This window comes from Hyperoodon ampullatus (genome assembly GCF_949752795.1).
Source record: "Hyperoodon ampullatus genome assembly, chromosome: 9".
NCBI lineage: Eukaryota > Metazoa > Chordata > Mammalia > Artiodactyla > Ziphiidae > Hyperoodon > Hyperoodon ampullatus.
The window spans coordinates 97,274,443-97,302,406 of NC_136922.1; the positions used below are offsets into that span (position 1 = coordinate 97,274,443).

General features: G+C 48.5%; 1 protein-coding gene across 1 annotated transcript in view; it reads left to right on the forward strand.

Annotated features, from left to right (window-relative positions):
* Positions 1 to 4,665: 4,665 nt before the first annotated feature.
* The window catches only part of CLCN1 (chloride voltage-gated channel 1), a gene marked incomplete at its 3' end in the record, with an annotated part of 31,934 nt that continues 8,635 nt past the window's right edge, over positions 4,666 to 27,964 (forward strand). Inside the window, exons 1-16 of the mRNA XM_079711660.1 lie at positions 4,666 to 4,860; positions 8,175 to 8,295; positions 8,709 to 8,840; positions 9,435 to 9,563; positions 9,812 to 9,945; positions 11,141 to 11,218; positions 12,246 to 12,324; positions 18,496 to 18,621; positions 18,952 to 19,036; positions 19,260 to 19,361; positions 19,694 to 19,778; positions 20,053 to 20,202; positions 24,636 to 24,705; positions 24,892 to 25,002; positions 27,210 to 27,423; positions 27,658 to 27,791. Of these exons, the coding sequence (XP_079567786.1) occupies positions 4,681 to 4,860; positions 8,175 to 8,295; positions 8,709 to 8,840; positions 9,435 to 9,563; positions 9,812 to 9,945; positions 11,141 to 11,218; positions 12,246 to 12,324; positions 18,496 to 18,621; positions 18,952 to 19,036; positions 19,260 to 19,361; positions 19,694 to 19,778; positions 20,053 to 20,202; positions 24,636 to 24,705; positions 24,892 to 25,002; positions 27,210 to 27,423; positions 27,658 to 27,791 (1,930 nt within the window). The 5' untranslated portion in view covers positions 4,666 to 4,680. The remainder of the gene's footprint in view (positions 4,861 to 8,174; positions 8,296 to 8,708; positions 8,841 to 9,434; positions 9,564 to 9,811; positions 9,946 to 11,140; positions 11,219 to 12,245; positions 12,325 to 18,495; positions 18,622 to 18,951; positions 19,037 to 19,259; positions 19,362 to 19,693; positions 19,779 to 20,052; positions 20,203 to 24,635; positions 24,706 to 24,891; positions 25,003 to 27,209; positions 27,424 to 27,657; positions 27,792 to 27,964) is intronic.

Genomic DNA, 27,964 nt, shown 5'->3' on the forward strand with positions numbered 1-27,964 from the left:
TCGGGCAGCATGGAAGAGGTCTAAGCAGTGGGCTGTGTAACCTGGGGAGTTCTCAGGGTGTGATGTGTCTACGCCCAGAAAGGTAGGTGTACACATGCAGGTGGGCTATGGGGGACTAACACATTCTGTTGGAGCATTGTGGTAGGAAGCTGCTGTGGACCTTGGGGGAAGGAAGCTTGTCCAGGAATCCAGAGGAGGAAGAGTTAAGAGGGATGAAGTTGAGCTGCAACATCACTGGGTGGAGGAGGGGCACTGACCTGCAGAGCGGGCTGGACCCGGGGACCTTCTCCAGGGGTGGGAGGCGGAGACACAGCCTCTGGGAGGGGCACTGGAATAGTGGGAGGAAAGTTTGGGAGGCTGGTGTGTCGGGAATTAGAGAGCAGCATATGCTGAGCTGGATTCCACGTCCTTCCCGCCCCACCCTTGAATAAGGGTATCAGGTTGAATTTCAGATCTCTGTCCCCTCTGCCAGGGGATTTTCTAAAATTATACCCCATCCCTGAGCTGGGGGCGGCCGTTTGCTGCCCTCCCCCATCCCGTTTCCTGTAATAGGGAAGAGGAAAACAGGAAGAAATGGGGCCGATGGGATATGAGCAGAGGGGGAAAGTGGTCTGAGGCGAAGAGGTTCATAACAGCTATAGTTGCCCGAGCGCTCGGTGCATCTCCCAGGCCTATGCAGCTTTACACCGTCCTCCCACAGGCCAGGAGGGCGGCATCTCCCTGGTTCTTTTTCAGAAGTGGAAAATGAGGCTCCGAGACTTCAATTATCCAAAAAAAAAAAAAAAGATGTAGCTTTAAGGACATGGACTCTAGAATTAAATAGATGGCAAATGGTGGCTTGGCCTTTTAAGGTATCGGAGACCGTGGCTAAGGTAGCTAACCTCACCCTTATCTAAACACGGGGAAATCATTGCTACCTTAAAAGGATGAAGGACGCTACCCTATGAGGATGCATGGTGGATCCCACAGGGTTAACACATTACACATCTGTTAACCATCTGTTAACCCCGTAGCCCACCTGCATGTGTACACCTACCTCTCTGGGCATCTGAGACGGCTGTTAACCATCTCACAGAATGAGCTTCAGTTTAATGACACAACATTCAGAGCTCACTTTGGGGCAGGCACTATGACTTTCGCATGTGTTCTTTTCTCTCTGTAACCCTCTTAAATTACTGCCTTTCTGAGGAAACGGAGGCCAGGATGGAAACAACCTGGCGACTTGAGTCCATGCTGTCAGCTAACAATATTGCTTCTCTGACTTTTTTCTTAGCATGCGATTTTCTCCCTCCTCACTTTTTGGGGCCAGAGATTTTTCCCACTGAGCTGGGAGAAGGAGCCTGAGACCAAAGACTTTATTCCATCTTAGCCCTTTTGGGGCAGAGAACAGGGAAAAAGTGTACTGTATCGTGTTCAAAAATACAGAAGGGGAGGAAGAAAGAGCCCTGTCCAGTGCTCTCGGGAAGGCCTCATATGCAGGGTATGGGAAGGGACCAGGGATTTTTGAAGGATCTGGAAGGCAAGGTCCAATAAGCAGTAGAGGAGAAATGACTGCCAGTGAGGAAAACTGCAAAGGGAAAGTGTGTTCAGAGGAAGTTGCAATTGCCTAGGTGAAGTTTCAGAAAGTAGGTGGTCATGGGTTCCATACTAGGCTGGATGTGCAGAGGGGAAGTCATGACTGAAAGCGCCTTATAGAGAATGTAATGGTGTATCGTCCAATGGTTGGAGAGACCAGACTTGAAGAGGTGGGAGTCTGAAAACAAGGGTTTAACCCAGGGAGAAAGTTCCTGCTTAAATGGATGTGGGGATGCCAAGGGGCTGGCTTGTTCACGACCACCTATACCCTAACACACGTCCCCTTGCACCTGTGACCCAGATGGTCATTTCAACAACCTTCCTTCAAATAGAAATTCTATAAGCCTATAGGGTTTTTGTTTTTGTTTTTGTTTTAAATTTATTTATTTTTGGCTGTGTTGGGTCTTCGTTTCTGTGCGAGGGCTTTTTCTAGTTGCGGCAAGCGGGGGACACTCTTCCTCGCGGTGCGCGGGCCTCTCACTGTCGCGGCCTATCTTGTTGCGGGGCACAGGCTCTAGACGCACAGGCTCAGTAGTTGTGGCTCACGGGCCTAGTTGCTCCGCGGCATGTGGGACACGGGCTCGACCCCGTGTCCCCTGCATTGGCAGGCAGATTCTCAACCACTGCACCTCCAGGGAAGCCCAAGCCTATAGGTTTTAACCTTCTAGTCTCATGGACCTCAAGTAAGTCTACTTAAAACCCCAAAAGAATACATATACAGTATACATATCTCATAGATAAATGCATGCTTATGAATTTGTTTCCAAATTTAGGAGCTTTTCAAAGAACTCCCCAGAAACCCATCTTCAGCCTTCCAAATAAGAGCCTAAGCACTGTCACCCATGGGGTGTTGGGATGGAGGGGGGCACCGCTTACATTTTATTTTCTTCTCCTGCAGGCTGATAACCCATGAGATTTTAACTAGTTCTAATCTCAGACTCAAGATCATTACTCTCAAATCCTTGCCCTCCAGCACTAGCAGCTATAGATTTCCTTGACCCTCCTGATTTCAGAATCTGGTTTTTATTTGGCTGTACTGGGTCCCAGTTGTGGCACATGGGATATTTTTTTTTTAGTTGTGGCTTGCGGGCTTTTCGTTGCGGCATGCGGGATCTAGTTCCCTGACCAGGGATCGAACCCAGGCCCTCTGCGTTGGGAGCATGGAATCCTAACCACTGGACCACCAGGGAAGTCCCTAGAATCTGGTTTTTAGAATTGCTGCTGGTTCTTCTAGGTGGCTTGGTGGAGTATGAGGGTTTTCTCAGTGCCAATAACCTCTGCTTTCAAATTTTGGAATCCATAACCAGGACCTGATTTTCTCAGGAACAGTGAAGAAATAGCAATAGCCCTAGTTACTTGTCTCTTGGGATTATTAAGCCCCTACAGAAACTGACTACCTTCAGGGGAGCCATACTCCACAAAGGCGTGAAAATCTTTTCTGTTTCTGAAGCCCCCTGCAAAGAATATAATTTCATTTTGGCATTCTATTTTCTTTATTAAGAAAGTATTTCTTTCATCTCACACCAACCCCTTAGATCTCTTTTCTTATATTCTGCCTGTGGAGGAGTGAGATACTACAAACCTCCAGGCCCTCAAATCACACATTTGTAATCTTTGTGGGTAGATTATAGGCCTTCAGATTTATGTTAGAAAAGGTGCTTTTAATGGTATTCATTTCCCCACCTGCTTTGGACAGTCCCATTTAGCCTAGAACAAAATGTAATTGTAGACCAGATGTTTAGTGTCCCTACCCTGCAGTCCCTGAACTTTGGCTGTCCTGGGCCAGACCTCACTTGGTGATGGATCCTAAACCACACATTGGCTCATCTTTATCAATTTTATTCTATAGTGAAGAGCTCAGAGGGGAAGGACTGTACTAGGAAAACCGGTTTTAAAAAAGTGTGATGTGCTGCGGAGCGGCTGGGCCCATGAGCCATGGCCGCTGAGCCTGCGCGTCCGGAGCCTGTGCTCCACAACGGGAGAGGCCACAACAGTGAGAGGCCCGCGTACCGCAAAAAAAAAAAAACAAAAAAGAGTGATGCCAAATAGAGTAGTTTGGCCTTGGCCAAAAATTATTTATTGACCTGAAAAGGGAAGAATATCAGAGTACTTCCCTGTCATCTTTTATGTTTGTCGGGCTCATCACGAGAAACGCCCTTTCCCTGCCCTCCTCGGCCTCCCTCGTTCCCCTGGCCCACTTCCCCTTCTCCCCCCGTTATCTTACCTGCCCTGATAGACCTCCGAGGGATGCTCCACGGTCTAAACGGTCTAAACGGAGGCTCAGTTCCCTCCCTGTACATCCAGGCTGCTGGTGTGGCTGACGTGTACCAGTCTGGGAGGTGGGAGAAATGCCAGAACACAAGGCTATTACCCCTGGGTCCCACACCCAGGGGGTGATGAAGGTGTGGTCAAGGGGATGACCCCAAAGCATCACCAGCAGCCTCTGGCAGACAGAAAAGGCAGAGCTGGAGGAGAAAGCTGAACACCGGCTGGGTTGGGAGAGAGTTGGTTCGACAGATGAGAACTAAACCTCAGGAAGACACAGAGCTGGGAACAAGCCCGCAGGGAAAGAGGGCAGAGAGGCGCCGGTTACTCTGCCAGGTGAGCTGCCCCCCACCCCAGGTGCTTCGGGACCCTAGGATCACTCCATCCATCTCCTCAGCCCTCACGTCCCCACAGACTGAAGAAAAGAGGTGGGTTGCTTAGAGGATGCAGACCCGGGGCAGCACACAGGTCTGAGAGCCTGCGAAGCCGTTTTCCATCCTGGTCTGGGCAATATTTATAGCCGGACCAGTGGCTTGGGGCTGGGAGCCCCCTAGTGACTAAGGAGGGGGACAGTGCTGGCCCTGCTGAGGGAATTCCCTCCTGGGCTGTCCTACAGGTTCTCAGCCCAACCCCTCCCCCGCACGGCTCTCACACCTGCTTCGACCCCAAGCAGATCAGATGTGGCTGGGGGGGGTCATGTGACGGAGAGATGGCTATAAATAGCTGGGGGTGGGCACGCTGCCCCAGACGCCTTGGGGACAAGCAGGAGGGCAGGCTTAAGGAGCCTTACTGGGGGGAGGGCAGGGACAAGCGGGCCGAGGCCTGGCCGGGGGAGGGAGCATGGAGCCATCTGGGTCCCAGAGGCTTGGGGCCGAGCCCACCTGGTGGGGTAGCGCCCCCCAGTACCAGTACATGCCCTTTGAACACTGCACCAGCTACGGACTGCCCTCCAAGAGTGGGGACCTGCAGCACAGGCTCCGGAGGGATGCAGGCCCCCGTCCCAACGCCCGCCCCACACAGGTAAAGTCCTAAGGGGAGGGGGCGGTGGATTCGAGGAGACGGTGGTGCCATGGATTGGGGGAAAAGAGGAATCAGGTGGAAAGAGGGAACACTGTGATCTTTTTAACTTGAAAAAGTACGCGGTCATGTGTTCAAAATATGAACATTCTTCAAAGGTCTGGGTTCAGCCTTGTGAGCTCCTTATACAGAGACACACGGGTACTTTAACACAAGCTTTACTAACAGAAGCCCCGAATCCTGGGGGGAAGAGGGCAAAGCCACACATGCATGACGAGCTCGTGCTTACATAACCCACACGAGGTGAGTGGCAGAGGGGACCACAGCTCTGTGTGCCTGAGCTGTCCTTACACCCTCTCCCGCGCGCAGACACCGCCGGATTTCTCCCTCCCCACCCTCGGCAGGACACACACAAATCAGCACTTCTGCAGAAGGCAGAAGAGCTGGGATGAGTGGAGAAAATGGACTGAATTGCATCTCAGTGATCAAAGATAGACCGGTGTCAAATGAGCAGAAGAAATATAATCAAACTTTCAGGTGGGAGGATTCATTAAGTAAGAACCGATGAAGTGGCAGGCACCTGGAAGGGTACAGAGATCTGTACCCAGAGAGAGGGGCTCGTGAACTAATCAGGGATGTCCAGGGATAAATATCCTCCAGGGCTTCTAGACATCTAGGAAAGGGCAATGGGATGAGCACCGCTGAAAGACAGGCTGGGAGCTGGTCACAGATAAATACACAGGTTAGGATTAGCCAGTGAATGTGCATGCAGAGAGAGACAGGATGGAACCTCTCAGGAGGACCAGGAAATCAAGATTTAAAAGCGTTTTAGCCAACGAGGGGGTGGACTGTGGTTCCTCTAGTTTATGGGGTCTAGACAGGACTGGGAAACTGAGGGCTGGCCTGGGCTGGTGAGCTCAGCGCTGGGGGTCAAGAGGATCCACGTCTCAGTCCTGATCCATCCCGAGGGTGGTGGGTAAGGGCAGCCCCAGAGGATCAGGTGGGGACTGGGACACAAAAGCCAGCAGAGGCTCCAATGGTGAGTCAGAGTGGGCTTCCTGGAGGAGGGGACCCTAGAACACTGTGTGGGGCTGGACAGAAAGACCTCTCCTCATGGCTCTGGGCTCACTGTCACCGTGTAGGCGGTCTGGGTGGGATGACAACTTGAGTAAAGGTGCAGTTATGGCACCTTCTGGTGACAGTGAGGAAACCAGGTACACTAGCGTGAAGCTTCCTGTTGGAAAGGAATGCTGAGGTGGCTTGGGAAGTAGGGTTGGGCTGGGCTCCAAAGGGCCCTGAAAGCAAAGAAGAGGAGTTTGGACTTAAGTTTTTCTCTGTTTAAATTTTATTATGGAAATTTCACACTTATACAAAAACAGAAAGAGCAGTGTAATGAATGCCCAAGTACCCCTTGCCTAATGATCAGTTATCAGTATTTTGTCAGCATCATTTCATCCATCCTCCCAGCCCCAGCCCCAGCCCTACACACACGGGTGTTTTTGTTAAGGAATCCAGACACTGCGAATGCTTTCAGGCTTGACTTCTCCCTGCCCTCCCAGCCCTGCTCGACTGGTGCACATTGGTCCAGCCAGCACAGATCCGGCTCTTTCAGTGTTTCCCAGCCCAGGTTTGGTATGGAGCACCCTCTTCTCATCTCCACCAGCCTGGGAACCAAGGGGGCTGAGGCAGCCCGTGTGCTGGCCCCCTGTGGGTAATGTCTTCTCTCGGGGGCCAGGAAGGACACAGAGGGAAACACGGCTTCTCCCAGTCACTAACCTCATCCCAGAAGACGAAAGAGCCATGAGCAGGGTATTAGTGCGTGCCTGTCCAGGACTCAGGCATAAACTCTACTTCTTGTATTGTGAAATCAGATCTCTTCCACCCAGGCTCTCCCAGAACCAGCAACGTGGCCTGGCCTGACCCTGGCTCCAGAGGACGTAGTTAGTGCAGTGGAGGTGGGGCAGTTAGAGACCTTGCGCACGCACGCACGCGCGCGCGCACACACACACACACACACACACACACACACACACACACCCAAACACGCAAGCTCTGCTTCAGGAGGAAGTGGACTGACTTGCTTTATCCGGGCTGGGTCCAGTTTGTGCATTTGAGCACAGGAAGCGGAGGTGGATGGGCTTTCTCTAAGCCTCCAGGGCATCTGAGGGGCCTCATTAAAGCTAGACACACCAAGGCCAAGAGCAACGAAGAGTCACCTGCGAGTCTTTCCTTACCCCATCCACATCAGTGTGAGGGAGTCTGGGGAAACAAGAGAGAGGCTGAGACACAGGAAGCAGTGACACAAAAACATGTAATTGATGCAGATGCCCAGTATCAGCACAGTTTTTTTTTAATACATTTATGTATGCATGTATGTATGTATTTATTTATGGCTACATCGGGTGTTCATTGCTGTGCACCGGCTTTCTCTAGTTGTGGCAAGCAGGGGCTACTCTTCGTTGTGGTGCAAAGGCTTCTCATTGCGGTGGCTTCTCTTGTGGAGCACAGACTCTAGGGGCACGGGCTTCAGTAGTTGTGGCACGCGGGCTGTAGAGCGCAGGCTCAGTAGTTGTGGCACACGGGCTTAGTTGCTCCGCGGCATGTGGGATCTTCCCGGACCAGGGCTCAAACCTGTGTGCCCTGCACTGGCAGGCAGATTCTTAACCACTGCGCCACCAGGGAAGCCCTTAGCACCGTTTTTGTATCCCTACTTCAGAGTAGAAATTGGTCCCCTTGACGAAGGCTGCTATTGACCAAGATGACTACAGACGTGCAAGGGTGTGGATGGATAGACAAGGGTGAGGAGTGGGAAAAGTGCAGATGGAGAGTGGGGAGCGGAGGGCACGGATGACCACACAGTGACCCTGCCCGAGGCCCTCAACACCCAGGATTTTAAAAAGCTGTTTGTCAGGAATAAAGACACAGACCTACTGAGAATGGACTTGAGGATATGGGGAGGGGGAAGGGTAAGCTGTGACAAAGCGAAAGAGAGGCATGGACATATATACACTACCAAACGTAAGGTAGAAAGATAGTGGGAAGCAGCCGCATAGCACAGGGAGATCAGCTCGGTGCTTTGTGACCGCCTGGAGGGGTGGGATAGGGAGGGTGGGAGGGAGGGAGACGCAAGAGGGAAGGGATGTGGGAACAGATGTATATGTATGACTGATTCACTTTGTTATAAAGAAGAAGCTAATAAAAAATAAAATAAAATAAATAAAAAGCTGTTTGTTTCTTTTATCTGTGGATCTATACGCTCCCCTCTATTTCTTTTAACTCTTCAACAAGACAGACCTTTCCCATCTCCCTCTGTCCAGATCTATGGCCATCACAAAGCACAGTTCTCACACAAGGAGCAGGACACGGGGATGCCCGAGACGGTGGACTCCAGTGCTTCCATGGACAACATGGATGAGGGACACTATTCTAAATGTCAAGGTGATGGGGACTGGGGAATAAAGGAATGTGGAATGGAAGGAGGTACAGGCATTAGGACACTAACTCAGAAGACCTGTTGCATATTTCTGGCTCACCATCCCCCCACGCACGCCAAAGCCCTCCCCCTCCCCCCACGCACGCCAAAGCCCTCCCCCAAGTATTAAGGAGAAGACATGGCTCCCAGGTCCTTCCCACCATCCCTCCCACGCAGCCCCAAGAAACTAGGGTTTAGAAGGGAACCAAGTAGCCAGTGGGGAACTGGACTTTGGTGCCTTCCGAAGGGCAGAGAGGTGGGAAGAAACTCAGGGAATGAGACGTATAGACAAGACCCCGAGGGCCCTGCACCTCCCATCCTCAGCCACACACACACGGTAGTGACTGGTCACCTGCTCCTCTTTACTTTCTTTTCCTAGGTTGTATCCACCGTCTGGGACTCGTGGTGAGAAGAAAATTAGGGGAAGACTGGATCTTTCTGCTGCTTCTGGGGCTGCTTATGGCTCTGGTTAGCTGGTGCATGGATTACGTCAGTGCCAAAACCCTTCAGGGTAGGTTTAACCTGGCCCTTTGCCCTCAGCCCTCCCCATACAGCTGTTGTTCTAGAGTTTCAACCTAGGGTAAGCTGGGGGGGCTTCGGGAGGAGGATGGTGCACAGAGGAGATCAGGTGGAGCTGTGGCCCAGGATGAGACCAGACCCAGACCCGGATCCATGTTTTCTGCCCCTCCCACCTGCTACCAGCCAAGCTGTGGGGACCCTCTCACAGGGTGACCAACTTGTCCTAGTTCTCCTAGGACTTTTCAGTTCAGGCAACTGAAAACACCTGGAGTCCCAGGAGCCCCTCAGTGCCGGGTTAACCGGGGTGGTTGGGTGCGCCACAGCCTCTAATGACGCGCCCACAGAGTGTGGTTTGCTGCACTGGCGCCCACTTGACCTCCTACAAGTGTTGGGAACTTGAACGGATCACGTCTCATCCCCCAGCTTAGACCCCCCCACGTGTCAAATGAGAACAGTGCCATTTCTGAGGTCAAACGGGATAGCCATGGCTGGAGCACACTCCTAGCACGCTGTTCCATGCCACGAGTGTGGGATGGCGGCAACATGCCATCCACATAGGACTAAGCCCAGACGCCTGTCTCTGCAGCCTACAAGTGGACCTACTACCAGATGCAGCCCAACATGCCTCTGCAGTTCCTGGTCTGGGTCACCTTCCCACTCATCCTCATCCTCTTCAGTGCCCTCTTCTGCCACCTCATCTCTCCCCAGGCTGTCGGTGAGAACTTCCCAGATCCTGCCCCATCATGCCATCACCATAATCCAGCAGAATCTCATTGGCCTGGAGACCCCGTGCTCCCCTCCCTCCCTCCCTCCTCCACGCCCCTGACAGTCCTTTTGCTGCTTTGCTACTGTCCTCCCCCCATAGACCTCTCGCCCCACCCTCATGTCCACTATCTGGATGTCCATCTACCTTTAACCTCCAGCTTGAACCTGCACACAATCATTTTTTAAAAACCCTTTTAGGCTCTGGAATCCCTGAAATGAAGACAATACTTCGCGGGGTTGTCCTGAAGGAATATCTCACCCTCAAGGCCTTTGTGGCCAAGGTTGTGGCCCTGACTGCGGGGCTGGGCAGTGGCATCCCTGTGGGGAAAGAGGTAGGACTCCAGTTACTGTGGGGTGAGCTGGGCAGGTCCTCAGGCAGAGGGCAGCACTGAGTCTAGAGGGAGCTCCGGGGGCAGCGTGGGACCATGGGGATTCCGGAGGAGAGATACTTGGGAAGATCTTCATCAGCCCTGGGAGCACCTTAGAGCAGAATCTCGCATCCTGGGCACTGTTGGCACTTGCCGCTAATTCTTGGTTCTGGGGGGCCGTCCCGTACACTGTAGGATGATTAGCAGCGTCTCTGGCCTCTGCCCCCTACATGCCAGCAGCAGTCCTCCCCCCTCCCTCCCGCCAACCCCCATTGTGGCCATCAGAATGTCCTCAGACATCGCCAAATGTCCCCTGGGGGCAAAATCTCCCCCAGTTGAGAACCACGGCCTTAAAGACAATCCAGACACATTCTGTGAAAACTGAGACCTAAAAGAGGCTGTGTTTTTTTTTCAAGGTTCTGCTCCTCTATCTTCTCGCCCCCCCCTGCAGCCAGAGTTATCTTTTCAAAATGGAATCAGGAATGTCTGCCCTCTGGTCAGGAACCTCACATGGCTTTCCGTTCCTCTTAAAATGAAGTCCACACTTATTCCTGGGGCCTAGGGGGACTATGGTGATCAGGCTCCTTCCCTGAGCTTGAGTGACAGGCACTTCCTGCCACTCTACGGCGGGAGCCTGCCCGCCTCTTGGGGCTGCTGCACTTGCTGTCCCCTCAGCCTGGAACACCCTTCTTCCTGATGCAAATGACGCCTCATCTCCATCAAGGCCTTACTCAGTTGTGACCTTCCCCATCCCACCCTCAGCTTTCCTGTCTCTCTCCTCTGACCCTCCCTCAATTTCTTCTTAGCCCCTAGCATTTTTTTCCCCCCCTTTTTTTGAAACAAATGTATGTACGTATGTATGTATGTATGTGTGTATGTATGTATGTATTTATGGCTGCGTTGGGTCTTCGTTGCTGCGCGGGGGCTTTCTCTCGTTGTGGCGAGCGGGGGACATTTTCTGAAATGATAATATGCCGGCGTATCACCCCGCTTCCTCCCTGGGATGAAGCTCTGCGAAGGCAGAACCTCTATCTTGCTCACGTCTGTATTTCCAGCCCCTGGTACAGTGCCTGGAGCAACCAATGTCTGTCCAAGAATGCCACCAAGCCCCCCATCTGGCCCCCTGCCCCTGACCCCTCGTCCCTCTCCTCTCTCCCAGGGCCCTTTTGTCCACATTGCCAGCATCTGCGCCGCTGTCCTCAGCAAGTTCATGTCCGTGCTCTGTGGGGTGTACGAGGTAAGGCTGAGAAGGTAAAAGGAGCTGGGGCTGTGCGCGCTGGCGGGTGGGGCAGGGCTGCCTTGGCCGTGATGCTGAGCCGGGCACTGCGCTAACTCACGCTCCCTCGTCCCCACACACGTGGCGCCACCCGCCTACTCCAGCCACGCGATGCCGCTGTTTAGCCTGTGCCGGTTCCCTGACGCACCTCCCATCCCTGCCCCCGCATCGGGGCTCGGCACGTGGTCCGCGCCTCAGCCGCCCGGGTGTCAGTTCCCCTCCGGTGCCGCCCCGTCCCTTTGTTGTTCCTGCCCTTCCACCCCGTCTCGTGCGCTCTCCCCCGCCCCAGCGCTCCACCCGCCCTGTCCGCGAGCTTCTCTGTTGCAGACTGTGCCTGGGCAGCTTGATCTCCTGGTGTCGGCCTGCGCGGTGGGCGTGGGATGCTGCTTTGCAGCCCCTGTCGGAGGCAAGTCCCACTTCCTCCCTACCCCGGTGGCCCGAGGGGTTGGAGCGGTTGCCACAAGCTTTGGGGTGGACAGGCAGCTCGCGGAAGGGACTGGTGGGTGGGCCTTCAGGGTGTGACCCTGGATCACAGGCCCTGGACTCCAGGCACCCGCGCTTTTTTTTTTTTTTTTACCAGAGAGCTGTCTGTTCTTTTGAGGCTGGTGGCTATTTCTTGCCGGCTTTATTGGTGCTGTTTGTCGGAAGTCCTTTCCTGTCTCTCTTGCTATTGACACTTCTTGCCCTGATTGTCCCCATCTCCAGCCCCTCTCTGGTGACCATTTATTGGCTGACCTTCCTCCCATATATTTGCCTAACATTGATTTCATTTTCTATGTTTGGCCTTGTGCTAGGAGATCACTTCCTGTTTGCCAAACTAACTGAGTTTCTCTTGGCCTGGGATCGCAGGGGGGAGACGGGGCCACTGTGATTCCCTGTGACTTAAGCCGCTCCTTCTTTATTCCCCACCCTTGCCTGTTCTCCTTTCCTCTTCTGCCCCCCTGCCCATCCTTCCCATCTGGCTCCCTGTTTGTGTCTCCCCTAGTAGCAGCCATACTATTACACTGACATGCTGACCGTGGGCTGTGCAGTAGGAGTCGGCTGTTGCTTTGGGACACCACTTGGAGGCAAGTGATTTACCCCCGCCTACGTCTGTCCACTTGCCTGGTCTTGCTCCCAAAACAGTTTTTGTCGGCATCCCCAAGTTCGAGTATGAGCAGTTAAAACACGAGTCAAGCAAGAATAGCTTTTAGTGAGCATTTACTATGCGCGGGCAATGTTCTAAGGACTTTACATCCCTTCCTGCCCAAAGCTGGATGAGATCTATATTAAGGAAGAGAGAGAGAGAGTTAGTGACTTGAGCAAGGTCATCCTGTTAATAAGTGGTAGAGCCAGGAAGGAAAACCGAGGCGGCCTTTATGGGTCCCGTACTTATATTAAAACCCTTGGTATTGTTGGATATTTTTGCCCTTCACGTATTACATCTTCTAACAGGGGACTTCTATGGATGTTCCTCTTGGTTTTTTGCTCTTGAATAATTCATTTTTGTCTTTTTTTTTTTTTTTTTTTCTGTACGCGGTCCTCTCACTGTTGTGGCCTCTCCCGTTGCGGAGCACAGGCTCCAGACGCACAGGCTCAGCGGCCATGGCTCCCGGGCCCAGCCGCTCCGCGGCATGTGGGATCCTCCCGGACCGGGGCACGAACCCGTGTCCCCTGCATCGGCAGGCAGACTCTCAACCACCGCGCCACCAGGGAAGCCTGTCATTGTTGTTTTTAATTGAAGTATAATTGACATCTCTATGTATTTTCTTCTCCAAGGGAAGACTTACCTTTGGTTGTATGTTGTTAAGGACACAGAAGTTTAGGTGGACCTTATTTAGATTAATAGTCAGCTTTATTTTTATTTTTTGGCCACGCCTTGGGGCATGCGGGATCTTAGTCCCCCGACCAGGGATCAAACCTGTGCCCCCTTCATTGGGAGCATGGAGTCTTAACCACTGGACCGCCAGGGAAGTCCCAATAATCAGCTTTAAATGAGGACTACAGTGTCGTTTTTCCTTGGCAGCAATTTAAGATTGAGTTTAGCTCTTTCTACTAATGTTAGACAAAGGGTAACCTTTCAGATTATTGTCCTTGTCCTGAATAACTAACAAGTGGGCGTGGTCAGAGAAAGCTGTTGTATCTGTTTATTTACTCATTGATAACAGTTATAACCAGACTAACAGAGCAAGGATTATATAGATCACTCATTGGATTCATTGGTGATAAAAAAGACACCATGTTGACAATCTGAGAAGCAAAACTGCAGGAAAGGCATATGCTTCTTAAACGCACCAGCTGTTAGAGGTATCTTGCAATTATGAACATGTAATCAGTCCATTCCTAGAGGAGTCTTCAGGAAACTAAGATGACTTGGCTCAGAAGTGATATATGGATAAACATTTACAGTTAATGAAAATGTACCATGCTCACTTGAACTGACACTGCACCGATGTGAGCGAACACGTCAGCTGGCATCCTGTTTGCACTTTTGTTGTCAGCTCTTGTCATTAAAGCCATAGTCCCCAGCCAGTGAAAGGTAGTGTGTTTGAATTTCTGCACACATTAAATGTTCGCACTTGCATTTATACCCGCTTTCACCTTTGTTTGGTCTTTTGCCTTACAAATCCAGAAGGTCTGAAGAATATTTTTAGAAAGGTAGCATTTTTTTTGTTTTTGTTTTTAATCAGATTCTTTTAGAGTGAAGAGAATATGAATTTTTTGCATAAAACTGGAATTTCTGGGGTGAATGAGGAAGGTTCTTCATGATCCTGTGTAGAGAACGGGAGAGGCAAATAGAAAAGTTACAGATAAAACATGGCTCTTGAGAAAATGTTAAGCATTGAAAAGTTAAAATGCTGTTTTCAGGATGTTTGTAATAAATGGCAAATATTAAATGAATTTGCAGATAACATTACTTGATTGCTTTTATTTTATGAACATAGACTAATTCTAAAATAAAAAAATTAGTATTAGAATAATTTATTCACTATATGGTCAACTCTTAATTCCTTACACCGATGAAAGAAATTTGCTTCAGTGTTTGGCTAAAATGGCAAATATGTTTTTGCTTCCATATGTGCCCTCTGCCGTGAGCCCTCTGGGCGCTGTGCTGGTTCCTGTGCTCTCAGGTACCCACGGCTGAAAGGGCAGACAGGAAGGCAAGCAGACCATCACAGTTCACTCAAGAAGCGTCCCAGTGGCAGCCTGGGCAAAGTGCAAGGAAGATATTCTGGAGAGAGAGGAGACAGCCTTGCAAAGTCAAGATGTAAGGGACTAAAATTAACATATATGTGCATTTCTAGAGGATACAGGGGAAGGAATGACAGGAAATGAGTCTGGATAGGTATGTGGGGGCTGAATCATGAAGGTCCTAGTAGGAAATGCACAAGAATGTCGATTTCATTCTCTAGGCTAGAAGCATCCCGAATGTGTTTTATGGAACACAGTTCATGGTGTTAACAGACATAACCTGTAAACAGTGTTCCAAGATAAGATAAGTTGGAAAATACTGGGTTCAAAAGGTAGTTTTTTAAACTGGAAGAGTTATCAGAACGTTTGATATGCTGACATGTATTGTGAATATCCCAAGTGTAGCATTTCCCACAGAATTCTTTTTGCAAGGACCTTCTTATGGAACTCATAGTATCTCATGGACCTGACTTTGGGAAACGCTGTCACGGGTGAAGGGGAGCCATGGAAGAATTTCAAATAAGGAAGTGACATGGCCAACTCCGGCAGATCTGTGCAGGATAGAACTGGCCTGTGGATTAATAGGATTTATCCAAGATTAACAAGAAGACTATTGTCATAGTCCTGATGCTAGATGATGAGAGACCGAACTGGGCAGAGGCAGAAGAGATAGAGAACAGGATGATATATATGGGTGATAGAAAATAAAATCGATGGGACCTGGTGGCTGATTTATGTGAGGATGTGAAAGGTAAGAAAGGACGAGGAATCTACGCTAACTTCCAATTTTATAACGAGGGAAATGGCGTGGATAGTGATGCTGCAAGCAAGATAGGGAATATAGGGGGCTTCCCTGGTGGTGCAGTGGTTGAGAGTCCGCCTGCCGATGCAGGGGACACAGGTTCGTGCCCCGGTCCGGGAAGATCCCACATGCCGCGGAGCGGCTGGGCCCGTGTGCCATGGCCGCTGAGCCTGCGCGTCCGGAGCCTATGCTCCGTGACGGGAGAGGCCACAACAGTGAGAGGCCCGCGTACCGCAAAAAAAAAAAAAAAAAAAGATAGGGAATATAGGAAGTGAAACAGGTCTGGGGGAGCTGATACATTTCACTTTAATACGTTGCATTTGAAGTTCCTGTGGCGTCTCCAAGTGATTTCAAATTGGCAGCTGGCTCGGTGAGTCTGAAGTTCAGGAACTGAGCTGAAAGCATTGCTTTGTTAACCAGTAGGTTAGCATGGAGGTGGTAGTTGAAGCCATGGGCATGAATGAGATTGAGAAAGTGTGTCTATGAGTAGCCATTGTCAGAGACCAAGGACAAGGCGCTGGCTGGGCAGAGGCAAAGGCGCCAGGGAGAAGGCAGAGAGGAGCCTTCAGGGTGGGAAAGAGAACAATATTACGGAACCTAGGAGACTAGAGAGTTTCCAAATGCTGTTTGTGTTTTTAATGCTTTGTTTCCTCTTAGCAGCACATTTTCTGTCTGGCTCAGGCGAATATGAAAATGAGCTCTCGTTCCGAAGTACACAGTGACAGACTGTTAGAGAAGGTGTCCCAGAACCACATCGCAGGAAAGAAAATCTAGCCTAGGATTTCAAAAACTGGTCGTAAAGTATTCATGAGCTGGATAGTTTACATCCGACAAATCAAAGCCGACTTTGGTTTTGTTACTGGTAAAGAAAAGGACAGGGGCTTCCCTGGTGGTGCAGTGGTTGAGAGTCCGCCTGCCGATGCAGGGGACACGGGTTCGTGCCCCGGTCCGGGAAGATCCCACATGCCGCGGAGCGGCTGGGCCCGTGAGCCATGGCCGCTGAGCCTGCGCATCCGGAGCCTGTGCTCCGCAACGGGAGAGGCCACAGCAGTGAGAGGCCCACGTACCGCAAAAAAAAAAAAAAAAAAAAAGAAAGAAAAAGAGAGACTTGCTCTACCTGACTCCCCACTGTGTCAAATCCTCCTTTTAGGCCGAGGAAACAGCTGCCTTACCTGACAGGATTTGGGGAGCAGGGGCAAGAGGTGGTTAGCAAAGCTCCGCCCCTCAGACTCCCCGCTTCCTGCAACGCCCCCCACCTATTCTCTTCTGCTCTCGTTCTTCCTTGCCTGTCCTCCCCTCCCCTCCCCTTTCTGTGCATCCATGAAACAGGCCTCGAGCCCTGATTATGTACCAGGCACTGTGTTAGGCGTGGGGTTCCAAGGAACTTTCAATCCTGGGGGAACTCAGAGATGTAAATAAATAACTATACCTGAAAGTGCTAAGTGCTCTGATAGTCCAGAATTCCGAGAGAACAAGGTAAGGGAAGGGCTGTTTTTACCCGCGGAGGGGGATCCGGGATACCTTCCCAGAGAAGGCGCCATTGAGCTAACCACGAGGAATCCTCTGTCCAAATGCAGCAGCTCCTCCACGAGGGAGTAACCACACTCCCTTGGCATAAATGACTTCCTGTCATCGCTGACTGTCACCTACGGAGGAGAGGGCTGGGGGTCTTGGGCTGGCCAGCAGCCGTTCTCGCAGAGAGCAAGGGGAGACGAACCTTGTCTAGTTCACGGGCTTTCCTAGGTCTGGGCCTCTTCTCCATTCATCTCATTATGGGCTGCATTTCCTTGTTTTCCTTCTTCATTTCCGATAAAAATGAGGCTTAGCCAGGTGTTAGGTAATTCTCTTGTAAGTTTTTTCTTTGCATCTAACCACTATGCCCTGATTCTTGGTATGTTTAAAGACTATTTTCTTTGCATCTTTTTTTTCCCCTTTATTTATTTTTGGCTGCTTTGTGTCTTTGGTGCTGCACGCGGGCTTTCTCTAGCTGCAGCGAGCAGGGGCTACTCTTCGTTGCAGTGCGCAGGTTTCTCATTCGGTGGCTTCTCTTGTTGCGGAGCATGGGCTCTAGGCACGCGGGCTTCAGTAGTTGTGGCATGTGGACTCAGTAGTTGTGGCTCACGGGCTCTAGAGCACAGGCTCAGTAGTTGTGGCGCACGGGCTTAGTTGCTTCGCGGCATGTGGGATCTTCCCGGACCAGGGCTCGAACCTGTGTCCCCTGCATTGGCAGGCGGATTCTTAACCACTCTGCCACCAGGGAAGCCCTCTTTGCATCTTTTAAGTCTATCTTTTATACCCTTATTAGCTTCCTTACTTTGTCTCCACCAACTCTTGGCTATCTTTCTATCTATTTACCTTCTCATTTGTGTTCCAGCAACTACTCTCAGAAACAGTACAACTTAGGACTGTTAATTAGGTTTCCTTCTACCTTACCCACCTTTCTTTTTTTTTTTTCACCTCTCTTTTTTTTAAAAAAAAATTTTATTTATTTGGTTGCATCAGGTCTTAGTTGCGGCACGCGAACTCTTAGTTGCGGCATGCACGTGGGATCTAGTTCCCTGACCGGGGATCATCACCCACCTTTCTTAAGCATAGTTGTTTATAACTTCTTCTGCCTCTTGGTTTTCCCCCTGGATTTGGTCCTTTTCAGTCAGGTTTTTAATATTAATTTTTTAAAAATGTGGATGAATCCTCTTTCCTTTCTTGCAATATTGAGTATTGTCACCACTCACAAAGCCCTTTCCTATTCATTTTTCTTATTTCTTCCCTAAAAGTTGCATGGTACGTGGTGCATGGGAGAAGGGAGGAGAGATTGAGGGGGGTGCTAAGGAGAGTCCCTGTAAATCTTGAGCTCTGCTTGGTGCTCTGGTGAGCACCTGCTCTGGAAGCTTTCTCTTCTGTAACTTTTCTTGCAGAAATTTTTCAAATCCCCGTGGATACCAGACAACTGTGAATCCTACCCAACCTTGCTTTCTAAGGGATGGAGAGGGCACGACCACCTGACCCTCAGGTTTTGTGGGTTAAACCCCCTCATTTCCCATCCTCTCTGTATCTTGTTGAACCACATCCCTGGCCTGCAAAAAACTGCTAGCATGAGCAGGTGTATGGTTTAGAGCATGGCACACTCTAAGAGATCATCACTTCCCAGTTCTGCTCCCCCTGTGATTGAAGTTTCAGCAAAAGCTCCTTGGGTCCACAGGGTGGGAGTGTGGGAGAGAGCCTCACACTTTTGTCTGCACCTGACCCTCCTTCCTTGCCCCTACAGGAGTGCTGTTTAGCATCGAGGTCACCTCTACCTACTTTGCCGTGAGGAACTACTGGCGAGGATTCTTTGCAGCCACGTTCAGCGCCTTTGTTTTCCGAGTGCTAGCCGTGTGGAACAAGGATGCTGGTAACAGGGGAGCCCTGGGGTGGAGGCAGCGTGAAATAGGGAGGCTGGTAATGGGGCGTGGAGGGAAGCTCTGTGGGGCAGTGCAGAAAAGGAGTGGATGGCATCATTTGGGAAGTGAGACCAAGGCCCAAGGGTGTATATAAGGCAAGGATACGGGTCATGGAATAGGGGAGAGTGTCTCAGCCAGTAGTGTTAGAAAAAGGAAATCAAATAGAAAAGGAGGCATTGGGATGGGAGGAAGCTTTGATCCTTAAAACCTATGACCCTGGTTCCTTCTCGGTGCGTTTCTGTGATGCTCCCACCATAATCCTTGGCCTTTCCATCCTGTAGTCACCATCACAGCTCTCTTCAGAACCAATTTCCGAATGGATTTCCCCTTTGACCTGCAGGAACTCCCAGCCTTCGCAGCCATTGGGTCAGTGGGTTTGTCTGCTCTGGAGGACAGTGGGGAACCAGGGCTGGGGCGTGGCTTTGCATTGGAAGGGACCCAAGCTGGGAAGGTGGGGTTGGTGTGGGTGAAGTGTAAATTGTTGGGGGGAGGTGGGTAGAAAGGGAAGGTGTGTGCCTGTTATTTGTTTCCCTGCGGTGGCCAGGTCTGAGGGATGAGGGTATCATTTCTGCATAACTTACACCCTCAGGATTTGCTGTGGTTTCCTGGGAGCTGTATTTGTGTACCTGCATCGCCAAGTCATGCTCGGTGTCCGGAAGCACAAGGCCCTCAGCCAGTTTCTGGCTAAGCAGTGAGTCACCGCCTTCTTCTGCCCTACCTGTTTGCCTTCTGGTTTCTCCAAGAGTTCCTCCCTTTTAATCTTTGTGGAAGGCGTTATATGCCTTTAGGTGGCTTGTGATAAAATATAGAAGCCCTGATACTCTACCAGGGATGAATGGTGCGGTTTCCCCTTTAAAGATTGCTTGTTGGTGGAGAGAATGCTCTGTCTAATGGCCTGAGACTCCAGTAGACTCCAGTTTTACTGTAGTAGACTACAGTAAAACTTCGGCTTACCAGAGTCCAGAGAGTTGTCCACTGTGGCCTAGCTAAATTAGGTGAGGATGAATTCTGTTTGTTTTTCAGCCGCCTGCTCTATCCTGGAATTGTTACCTTTGTCATCGCCTCCTTTACCTTTCCACCAGGAATGGGACAGTTCATGGCTGGAGAGGTCAGCTCCAAGGGTGACCTCTGAGGGTGGGAGTCAGGTCACTGAGCACATGACTGGGACCAAGCCAGGACGGGGCCACATGGAAAAGAGGAAAGAGCACAGGTGTCCCTCAGGCTTCTGAGCGTATGTGCTTTTGCCCCAGGATAGACTCTGTCCCTGAGAAAAAAGCAAAAGTGTCCCCTGAACAATGAAACTGGGGAATTGGTTCTCTTAAAAAAAGGAAAGTACCCAACATCCCTGGAGAACTGCTCCCTTTTGCTTCCTCCTCTCACAGTTGATGCCTCGTGAAGCCATCAGTACCCTGTTTGACAACAACACGTGGGTAAAGCATGTAGGGGACCCTGAAAGCCTGGGCCAGTCAGCTGTGTGGATCCACCCAAAAGTCAATGTTGTCGTCATCATCACCCTCTTCTTCATCATGAAGGTACCCCTCCCTACATTCCTGGCTCCCTGGGCTTCTGTTTTCAACCTAGGAACCAGGGTGTGCATAGGGTAGGGAAGGGTAAAACTTCATTTGGTCTTCGTCCAACCTAATAAAAAAACAGTTTGGAAACCAGCACATAAGTAAGTTGCTCATCTAGAGAAGTGAACCAATATCTGGGTTAGTGTTCCATTCATGTCAGCTTAGTGATGTTGCCATAATTATTATAACCCTTCTCAAGGTTCTGCTTGCATGATTATTGAGACATCACAGCAGCCACGTAAGTAAGGACAAGAGCTTAGCAATACAGAGCTTAGCAATACAGATAACTGTGTAAAGACCTCAGATAAATTAACCAAATCCCCCCACATGTTAGATAATTAGGTACTTCATTCTCCATGCATCTGATTATCCATTTTCAGATGATTTGCATATCCATTTTTTCCCCAGTCTAGTGGATGATCTCTTTTCTAGAATTACAAAAGGGATAAAATATTTAAATCCACTTTCTTAGTGACTATAAATAATTTTTATAAATGTTATTATTCTCTAGGTAGTGAGGCTGTGAGGATTTTGCCATTCTTAAACCATTTTCTTCTAACTTCAATTAGGAAACAAAAGCTGATCTCTTTTATAACAGTTCTTTTTCATATTTGCCCGTCAAGGATCATGTGTTTATAGACTTCTCAATTACTGCCTTATACAAGTATATTTTTATTTCCATCACTGGTTGTGACATCTGTTATAATTGCTGATTGCCTTTTTTTTCTCTTTTTTGATGATTGCCTCCTTATTCATAGTATGTCTTGCTTGAATAACCCAGCATTTTCCTCTATATATTAAGGGCCTTCATTTGAAAGTCTGTCCACATTAAACTTTCATGTTTTTTCGTACCTTGCTATTAACTTATTCTTGATACTGATTGTGAATCTATATTTCCCCAGGATATGAGTCACTAAGTTATATTTATATTGTAATAGCTGAGGTGGGTTCATTTATTCAATAAATGTTCTCATGCACCTACTGTGTGCCAAATATGTAATACTTGATTATTGATCTTTGGTGAATCTAATGCTTATGGTTGAAAAATTATTTTAAAATTTCCTTCGTGGTTTTTTGCTGCTCATTTAATGTGCTTGTCAATGGTCTTATCCTTAGAGATACCAGGTGCTTGACACACCAGGTTCCAATTCTGTTACTTATGTTCTCAGGATTTGCTGTGCGGTTTCTGGAGGCTGTATTTATGTATGTTCTTTTTCATTCCATTCCAGGGGGATTAATTGGGTCTGTGGCTTCCATATTTTGCACACCCACTTTATTAATTAGATCATTTTCATTTCTTCCTTCAAAAGATTTGATATTTTTATCATAAAGAAGTTCTCAGTGTCTTGTTAGGGGTCTGATTTTTGGACTTTCGTTATAGAGTTTATCTTCTCTAATTTATAAACCCCAGCTTCCTGTAATTGGTTGTTGAGCATACAAACCCATCTGCAGTAACCAAGTCCAAGTTTTGATGGCATCTCAGAATTTCTTGTTCAGTGATAACAATGGTGTTTTTCTGATACTCCTCTAGACTGAGCTGTATGGTAACTTTGGGATCATATATACTTTTGAAATGTTAAGCGTTTGAAAATTTTTGGAGAAACAAAATTCTGTATGTATTTTCAACATTTCCTTCCCACCTGACCTCATTTCCTCAGATTCCCAAGTGTATCTCTGGATTTCACCTTACAGATTAAAATTTATTCTGAGAAACCTACTTGGATTATATAGCAGGACTCAACTGTATATCATTCTTATTAATTTCTCACTGAATTACATCCTCAACAAAGTCTACATAATAAGTGAATCGAGAAGAAACTCACATTTCTTGGGCTATATTTCAAGCCCAACAGTTTGCAGCAGGCCTATGCTATTCTATAATATTTAAAATGTAAAACCATTCACTGCTATAAATCCATGATATTACCTAGTAATCACTGCTTCCAGCATTTTCACTGTCTTATCATTAGACGCATAACCATACCCTTATTATTTCCAAAGTGTGGACAATAGGGTGCGTAGGCACATTAAAACATACAAGTGACTTAGAACTATTTTTCCACAGTTTGATTTGAAATTTAGCTTATGTGGTCTTCTGGCAGTCTCAGTGCTCACAGATAAGATTCTCAGTTCAGCTGTTTATAACATTGATGAAGGGACCTTCCATCTTCTCAATTTTAAAACATGGAAGGCATCACCATGTTGTAACTCTGGAGTGTTTATAATGAGTATGAATATCATTACAACATCTCAGTTTCCTTTTTAATAAGTCTAACATTATTACCTAGATCACTCAGTTCTCAGTACAGCCTGAGGCTCTGTAGCATTCTTGTCTAATCTTCCTATGGTTCCTTCCTGTGAAGGGTTTAAATAAAGTAGAATCTGTGATAAGGGGTCTCTAGTTTCCCAGTTCTCTAGAACTGGGTGTCTAAAATCTTAGGAATTATTGGTGTTCCAGGTCACTTACCCTGCTTCTGGATCTTCCCTTTCATGTGCTAATAGCGCAAAAAGAATGCTAGTCTCAAGTGTCATTCTCTGTGCTATAGGAGTTGATAACTTCGGTGTCCTCTGATCCTGATGCTATTCTTACACTGATCTTGGAGGATAATCTGAAGTTCATCCTCTGAAATCAGACCAATCAGCCACCTATTATCTTTATTACTGGAGCTTTCAGATTAACCTGAGCCTACAAAATCCCTTATGGCTTTCGTGGACTTATTCCAAAGAGACAGTACAGAATAGTTCAAGGGGTCTCAAAATGTTATATGTCAGGATCACTTAAGAAGCGCCTGTCAGCGCCTAGACCTCTGTCTCCAGACAGTCTGATGGGGTAGCCTCCAGTGGTGTCTGGTCACCCGCAGTTTAAACAAGTTCCCCTGAAAGCATTACTGTTGGATGTTTTAAGCAAATATTAGCTCTAAGTGTCTCTGCTTTGCATGAATACTGTTTGACCAAACTCTCTTCTTTCCTTCCTTCCTACCTACTTACTTAACTTACCTACCTACATCCTGCCTGCATTTACTGAGCACTGTGCCAGTGCTGAGAGAAGGCAAAGACAACAAGATACACCCTTGTGACACACCCGAAGAATTTGCAATCTGTATCCTCTTGAATTGTACATTTAACTTGGCTGTCCTCAACTGTTTTAAAGAGTCCTATTCTGACATGGTGACATATGTATTTTGCCTCTTCTCAGAGCTTCAGGGATGAAGGCTTCTCAGAGCCTTCATCATTGTCTCTTGAGGACAGCCCTGGCTCAAAAGAATCTCCCTCTAAGGTTCAGAAAATTAGGAAACTTATTTCTCATTAGTTTACGATAAAGTTGGTGTAGTGTTTAAATTGTAAATAGTTTGAGCCTGGCAATTTTTTTTTTTTTTTGACCTTTAGCTGTTGTCATCTTTCACCGAATTAGTTTGAGATCTTTTTCTAAGATCGACTTACTTATTTTGGAAATGATATGTAAACCTGTTGCTTAATTTATATATTATGTCTCATATGTTTATTTCTTTTACAGATATTTCAAAAGTTCAACCACTACTCCTTTTTCCATTCGGTTTCTCAGTTCTTTTGCATTCTTTGCTGCAGAATGTACCTATTGCTTTTGCTAAAATCATCCCAATTCCTGTTGGAATACTACCTTGGCCTTGGAGGTCCTTTCTATCACGCTGGCTGATTTAGCTGGCTCTCTCAATGTGCTCCTGCAGGTTGGTCAGGACCGATCTGATTTTCTGATCCTTTGTTGAAGGTGATTTGATGTTAAAGGAAATGGCTCAGGCAGGACTGTCTTCACTCCAGGTTCCCTTGTGAGGCTTGCCATATAGATGGCTTTGTAAACGACCATAGTGAAGCTAAAGCAGTCCTGCAGTAAGTCACTATGACTTTAAGGTGTCTGCCACTTGGAGCTGGGGCTTTTTTTTTCAGAAACATAGTCTGGCCAGGAAAAGGTATCCTCCACTTTCAAGAGCTCAGGCTGCTTAGCTGAGGTGACCTTTTTGGGCTAAGAGGATACAGTAGGCTAGGGCCCTTTTGGGGGCAGTGACAGAGGAGTCCCCTGGGGCCTCACTCCTTGTTTTGATTGCCTAAAGGCAAATATTGTCACTCCAGGTAGGAACAATTTGGGTTGATTGCCTGGAGGAACCTTCTTATAGTGTTGTCTTTGGTGAGCTCTTAGCCTGAGCGCTCCATGTGTTTTTGGTTCTGGAGGAAGGGTGACAGGCAGGATGGCTTCCAGAAGGATTAGCTACCCCAGGATTTCTGTAACTCTTGAAGCAAGAAGGAGGAGGATAGTGGGAAGGAGGTTGAGTGTGTGTGTGTGTGTGTGTGTGTGTGTGTGTGTGTGTGTGTGTGTATTGGGCAGAGTTGAGAGGGTATCCTGACGCCTCTTTTTACCCCAGTTCTGGATGTCCATCGTGGCCACCACTATGCCCATACCCTGCGGAGGCTTCATGCCTGTGTTTGTGCTCGGTAAGTTCTGATGGGAAGCCTGGGATCTTACTGATGGCTGCAATCTAGTGTACTGAGAAAATAAGGAAAGGCCTGGAAGGCTGGGGGTTTGTATTTAGTCTTAGCGCCCAAGGAGGTATGGCTCTGAAAAAAGAGGATAAAGGCCTTGAATCTCTCAACACCTTCCTTCCTTTTGTCTCTCCCTAGGAGCTGCATTTGGAAGGCTGGTAGGAGAGATCATGGCCATGCTTTTCCCAGATGGTATCCTATTTGACGACATCATCTACAAGATCCTACCTGGGGGCTACGCAGTAATTGGTGAGACACATTCCACCCTCCTGTCACCCCGAATACCCACACTCAACTCTCCCATGATATCTGCATTCCAGGCTACACAATATGGTTTTTTTGTTTGTTTGTTTGTTTGTTTTGCGGTACGCGGGCCTCTCACTGTTGTGGCCTCTCACTGTTGTGGCCTCTCTCGTTGCGGAGCACAGGCTCCGGACACGCAGGCTCAGCGGCCATGGCTCACGGGCCCAGCCGCTCCGTGGCATGTGGGATCCTCCCGGACCGGGGCACGAACCTGTGTCCCCTGCATCGGCAGGTGGACTCTCAACTACTGCGCCACCAGGGAAGCCCCACAATATGGTTTTAATTTAATGCTGTTTAATTCAACTTTTATTCACATAATCAACCCTTGGCTCTGACTCATTGGCTCTTATTAAACATCTCTGAGCCTTAGTTTCTTCATGTAGAAAAGGGATTATGGGGATTAAATGAGATAATAAGGCTGAGAGCACCTAGGATCACCTCTGAATGCTTGGTAAGGGCTTTTTTTTTTTTTTTTTCCAAAGAATCGTGGAAACAACAGTGCAGGTGACTGGCTTGAATCCTCCTAACCTGCAGATGTGCTCTTGTTTACGGGACTTAAGTGCACATGACTAAGAGCTAAGAAACATGGGCTCTGGACTCATCCCTGTCTTTTGTCACTGGATGACCATGGGGCAAGTTAGTGGCCTTTCTGCACCTTAGTTTCTTTCTTCTAAAATGACTTCTGAGATGTCTTACAGCCCTAACATTTTGAGAGTCTGAGATAATCTTTTTCCATTAAATCTATAGTCCCTTCCAACCAAAGGCCATGTCTAACAAAATGACCAGTATATGCCCCAGAATTATTATGCTTCCTCCCTCCCTCCCCTCCTCACTGAACTTCCATAACATCTAAGGCCATGCCTCCCTTTGCTTTAGAACTAACCAGCTTTATAGTGCATACAGTGACCTTACTCCCCCGTCATAGTTCTTTACAAAAACCTCCTTCATCAATAAGAGTCATCTGCTCTTACTCCCCATCTTCGTGCCTCTCAGGTATCCCCCCAGTCTCCCTGGTGGACCTTTGCCAGTAGATCTCCTGTGTTACTTTATGTTCTGAAGGATATTGGGTACACCATCCAGTAGAATCATTCCTCCCAATATTTCCCTTTTGTGACTTTTTCTTGTTCCATTTTGATGTATGGCTTCCCCAGCATCTTTTCTCATAGAATATCTTCCCATATTTAAATAACAAATATCGTTAATGCACTAGGGACTATTTTGGTTGGTGGGAAAACATAACCAAAAACAAGTAAGACAGATTCTATCGTCAAAGGGCTTATGGAATCATAATGTTTTAGATCTGCAAGGGCCTTAGGACTTATCTAATGACCCCTTTCACCTTAGAGATGAGAGCATGGGATTCCAGAAGAATTAAGCTCTATTCGTACAGTTGAGAAATAGTAGAATCAGGATTTCATTGATCCAAGTCCACAGCATGATTCCTGAATTTTGACTCTATCCACTCATAAATTCTTGGCATCAAAACCTGAGGTCTGGGCTTCCCTGGTGGCGCAGTGGTTAAGAACCTGCCTGCCAATGCAGGGGACATGGGTTCGACCCCTGGTCCGGGAAGATCCCACGTGCCGCGGAGCAACTAAGCCCGCGTGCCACAGCTACTGAAGCCTGTGCGCCTAGAGCCCATGCTCCACAACAAGAGAAGTCACCGCAGTGAGAAGCCCACGAACCACAACGAAGAGTAGCCCCCGCTCGCCACAACTAGAGAAAACCCGCGTAGCAACAAAGGCCCAACGCAGCCAAAAATAAATAAATAAATTTATAAACAAAACAGAACAAAACCTGAGGTCCAAGGTAAAACACTGTAAATGGGGTTTTAAATGCTCAGTTAAGAGTGATCCAAACTTTTAAAAGCAAGTAATAGATGCCACATCACCATCTTTATTTTATAAATGAAACTTTGGCCACACACAAAATTTTTGTAAATTGCCCAAGGTCATAGAATGAGATCAAAATGACGATTTTCTAACAGTTCAGCATTCTAACCCTTACTACTGACAAACGGTTATCTCAGGAGTGTTGGCACTGCCCAGGATCATGTGTCCCCACCCTGTGTCACTCCCGTCACATCCCCATGTAGCCCCCATGACAAGAAAGGCAGCCCTAACCCACCGGTACGCTCCCGTGTCTCATTCTAGGAGCAGCAGCGCTGACTGGTGCGGTATCCCACACAGTCTCCACAGCCGTGATTTGCTTCGAACTAACGGGTCAGATCGCTCACATCCTACCCATGATGGTGGCTGTTATCTTGGCCAACATGGTGGCTCAGAGCCTGCAGCCCTCCCTTTATGACAGCATCATCCAGGTCAAGAAGCTACCCTACTTGCCTGACCTTGGTTGGAACCAGCTCAGGTCAGGGGCACCAGCTGGAATTAGTTCAGATTTGATGGGGTTGGTGTGGGAGGTTCTGAGATTGAGCACAAGGTTAAGGTCAACGTCTGGAAGCACTGCTTTTTACTTATTTTTATATTCCCATGCACTTAATAAATATTATGAGTGATCAAATGCATGGCAGACCTCACGGGAGGAGTGGAAGGGACAGGCATATGGTAAGGCTAACCCTGCCTGTGCTTTCTCCCTCTGCAGCAAATTTACAGTCTTTGTTGAGGACATCATGGTACGGGACGTGCAGTTTGTTTCAGCTTCTTGCACTTACGGGGAGTTGCGAAACTTGCTCCAGACCACCACAGTCAAGACTTTACCACTGGTCGATTCAAAAGGTCAGTGGGAGGGAAGGAAGCAGATTCCTGGGCTAGTGACCTGAACAAGGGCTCCACAGAAGTGGAGGGCGGCACTGTGGTGTGGGCTTGTCTAAGGGGCCACCCAGGCTGCTGCAGGATGCCCAGCCTTAGGGAACATGGTCACCTTCAAGGATGGAAAAACACAGCCATAA